This window comes from Toxotes jaculatrix, chromosome 14 (genome assembly GCF_017976425.1).
Source record: "Toxotes jaculatrix isolate fToxJac2 chromosome 14, fToxJac2.pri, whole genome shotgun sequence".
NCBI lineage: Eukaryota > Metazoa > Chordata > Actinopteri > Toxotidae > Toxotes > Toxotes jaculatrix.
This window is the reverse complement of record NC_054407.1, coordinates 1,450,251-1,453,785: the sequence shown is the minus strand read 5'-3', so window position 1 is coordinate 1,453,785 and position 3,535 is coordinate 1,450,251. Positions and strand designations below refer to the sequence as shown.

Sequence of the window (3,535 nt, the reverse complement as noted above, 5' to 3'; positions counted from 1 at the left end):
TTTTATTTGTCAACCAGCTCTCCCAGTCAAAACCGCACTGGCTGGCACAAGTGGCGCATCGACCACTCTACTGGTGCACGTATTTATGGCAGCAGCGCTGCCCACTTACCGCTAAATAAATGACCGAGCAGAGGGATGTGCCGCACATCAGCAGCAGCAGCAGCAGTGGGCTCGACTCACAGCTTTCCTCTACACTGCACTCAGTCATGTGTGGTTCCATACACTTTAACAGAAATGCTACAAAAGACAACACGACTTTCTTGACGACTTCATTGTTTCTCTGTTACGTGTCCCCTGCATAGCTAGGATCACAAACTGCCCAGGTGCAGAGGATAAAAAGAAGCATTAGGTGTGAATTTGGAAATATATTTTGGGTCCTTTGGTTTTTCAGAGAAGCGTGTGTGATTTTATTGGTATCATTGAAAGTTGGTTCCATCTGTAGACTCCAAAAAAAAAAAAAAAAAAAAAAAAAAAATGCTAGTTCGAAATAAGAGATCAGGAAAGTGACATTTAAAACTCTGAAATTTAAATTTGAATTTTAAAATAAAAAAAAATTAAAATGTAGTGACACATTTTTAATACACTTCTACAGTTATTTAGGCAGACAGGAATTTAGAAATAAATGAAAATATATGCAAAACATATCCGTAACATATTTACAAGTACCATTTATAATAATACGAAAAAAGTAATGATAATAAGAATAATAAGAATAATGATAATAATAATAATAAGAAGAAGAACAATCATAAGAAGAAGATGGCTAATAATTTTACGTCTCCATCACAGTAGTGGAAATTGTAGTTCTCGTTTATAAACCAATTTTAATAACTTGTTTATTTGTTTCCTTTTCGGAGTTTTTCAAGGAAAAGCTTCACAGGTGGGTCGGCAGACCCACACAGCTCATATATATATATATATATATTATACTGACGTCAGGGTCCTCTGTACGAATATTTACTGTAACACTAACGTTTGTTGTGTTTGTGGCACCTGTTGCTTTCATCAGAAAAAAATAGCAGCATATCCTGTGATTGCCCTGCGAGCCACGTGTAAGGAGAAACTGCAGTGACACGAGCTTGAAGGACACCTAGTTTCAGCGGGATACCAGTTTGTTTTAAGCAAAAAGAGAAAAGAAGAAGAAAACCAAACTAACACGCTTTAATTGCTTACTTCTATTCATCTAAAATGAAAATATATGAATACCAGATGACAGTAAATATAGTATGAATACTGGAAAAGCACGTTTTCTGTAAGTAGATCTGTAGGAGCAGGTTACACACTGTCACTACTTCGTCAAAAAAAAAAAAAAAAAAAAAAAAAAGTCATGGTCATTACGGTGTACGGAACATAATCTCCCTTCAGACCAATGACTCCTTTAAAGCTGTCAGAGAGAATGTTTAGGCGGTGTTAAACAAGGCAAACAGTGAACGGAGTCTGGTGCAGGGGAACAGCCGCTGTCAGCGCTCAGTTGAGATGTTAGCTCTGCCCGAGCAGCGAAGGAGACAGGGGGGCGTGGCGTTCCGGGGGGATTATCTCCTAGGTGCGCCTCGCGGACCGAGCTGTGATTGGTTGGCCCTCCTGGCAAACGGCACGCGACTATGGATGTCGCTATAAAGAATCCTCGCGTGCCGGTTCTCAACTAAAACTAAGTGCTGAGCGTGAGCAGCGAGCACGGAGCAACGAGCTCATCAAAGACCGAACAACTTGTCATTGTTACCGCAACAACAGGAGAAAGACGCCTCGCGGACGAGGATGGACAGTGTGTTGGACCCTCTCTCCGGACTCGACTCTTTCTCCTCCCCTCCTTATTTCGACGATGACGAGTTTTTCACCGACCAGTCCTCGAGAGACGGACACTTGGACACTGATGACTTTCTGGATGACGACGTCGACTTCCTCACCAGTCACTTCCAAGACTATTACGGCAAAGACGGCGGCGGCAGAGCAGCGCCTCACGATGGAGACTACGACATCGGCAACTTGTCCTTCTCCTCCTCCTCCTCCACCTTCTCCTACGGCTGCGCCGACAGCACCCCGGACCTGTCCCCCCAGACGGGCCACCTCGGCGGGCCGTTACTGAAGCGGAGGAGGCGGATGAGGTCGGAGATGGAGATGCAGCAGCTGAGACAGGCGGCCAATGTCAGGGAGCGGCGGAGGATGCAGTCCATCAACGACGCGTTCGAGGGGCTCCGCTCCCACATCCCGACCCTGCCCTACGAGAAAAGACTGTCCAAGGTGGACACTCTGCGGCTCGCCATCGGCTACATCAACTTCCTCGCCGAGCTCGTGCAGTCGGATCTGCCTATTAGAAACTCCAGCAACGAGATGCACGCGCAACCCAAGAAAGTCATTATCTGTCACAGAGGAACAAGTAGGTGCATTTAAACTTCATACCTCCACATCCAGCATTTTTAGAAGTGTCGTGTCATGTCCTAGCATGTCCTGTCCAGAGTTTTGACATGTGCATTTATTTGTATGTATCTCTCATTCTTTTTTTTTTATAAGAATGAGAGATTAAAAAAAGACAATGCTGATGAAAAGGATGAAAAAATGTATTAATGTTCATGTCCTCCTTTTCTCCTCCCCCAGGGTCTCCCTCCCCCAGCGACCCGGACTACGGCCTGCCTCCGCTGGCCGGTCACTCTCTGTCCTGGTCGGATGAAAAACAACTCCGGGAGCAGAACATTATCCGCACCGCCAAGGTCTGGACACCGGAAGACCCACGAAAACTGCACAACAAACCGGGCCTCACAGATATTGAAAACGAGCCTCCTTTCGGCCTCGTGGCCTAAACAAAAAAAAAAAAAAAACCCCAGCGTCCCTCTGACTTCACCTGTAAAACCGCACACTGTAAATGTGAAGGCCATGAAGTGGACTGTGCTGATGTATGTTGATGTGCACTTAAAAGCGCATTGTAAAAAAAAAAAAAATGTGAACACCACACGAGCTCACTGTACAGTTTCTGATGTTGGGCCTTAGTTGTAAATACTTTTATCATGTTGATAATTTTGTTTTTTATTTTTTTTAAATATTATTTTGTAATTCAGGCAAACTGGCAATCATGTATTTATTTTTTCACAAGTGCTAATATATGTTTTAATTTAATTGCAATGAATGAGAGAAAACATATTTTTATATTGTTGTACAATGATTTATATTTATATGCAATCTGCAAATAAAAGCACCTACTGATAGAAAAAGAAAACTGTCTTCTTCTTCTTCTTCTTCTTCTTCTTCTTCTTCTTCTTCTTATTATTATTATTATTATTATTATTATTATTATTATCTGGTCGGTCAATTCAAGCGTTGAGCTTGAATAAATTCTTGGACACAGGTTCACTCTCTATGTCTGAGTGGGAGATTTAATTAAATAAACTCCGCCTGCTAACGACGTCCACGGAATGTGACTGAAAGCTCCTGCTCCTTTTAGTCTAAGTAACAACAAATACTGTTCTATCATCATCATCATTATTATTATTATTATTATTATCATTATTATTGTTATTATTTTATGGAGATTTGACCCCCCCCC

The 3,535-nt window shown here is 42.3% G+C and overlaps 1 protein-coding gene across 1 annotated transcript; it reads left to right on the top strand.

Annotated features, from left to right (window-relative positions):
* Positions 1 to 1,755: 1,755 nt before the first annotated feature.
* Positions 1,756 to 2,795, top strand: ptf1a (pancreas associated transcription factor 1a). Its single transcript, XM_041055933.1, has 2 exons — positions 1,756 to 2,374; positions 2,593 to 2,795. Exons 1-2 carry the CDS (start codon positions 1,756 to 1,758, stop codon positions 2,793 to 2,795), a joined length of 822 nt encoding a protein of 273 aa, XP_040911867.1.
* The last annotated feature ends 740 nt before the right edge of the window (positions 2,796 to 3,535 follow it).

Excerpts from the sequence above, each read along its gene's own strand:
- ptf1a (XM_041055933.1), top strand. The coding sequence starts at position 1,756 with ATGGACAGTGTGTTGGACCCTCTCTCCGGACTCGACTCTTTCTCCTCC. Across the intron at positions 2,375-2,592 it reads TATCTGTCACAGAGGAACAA|GGTCTCCCTCCCCCAGCGAC; the intron begins GTAGGTGCATTT and ends CTCCTCCCCCAG.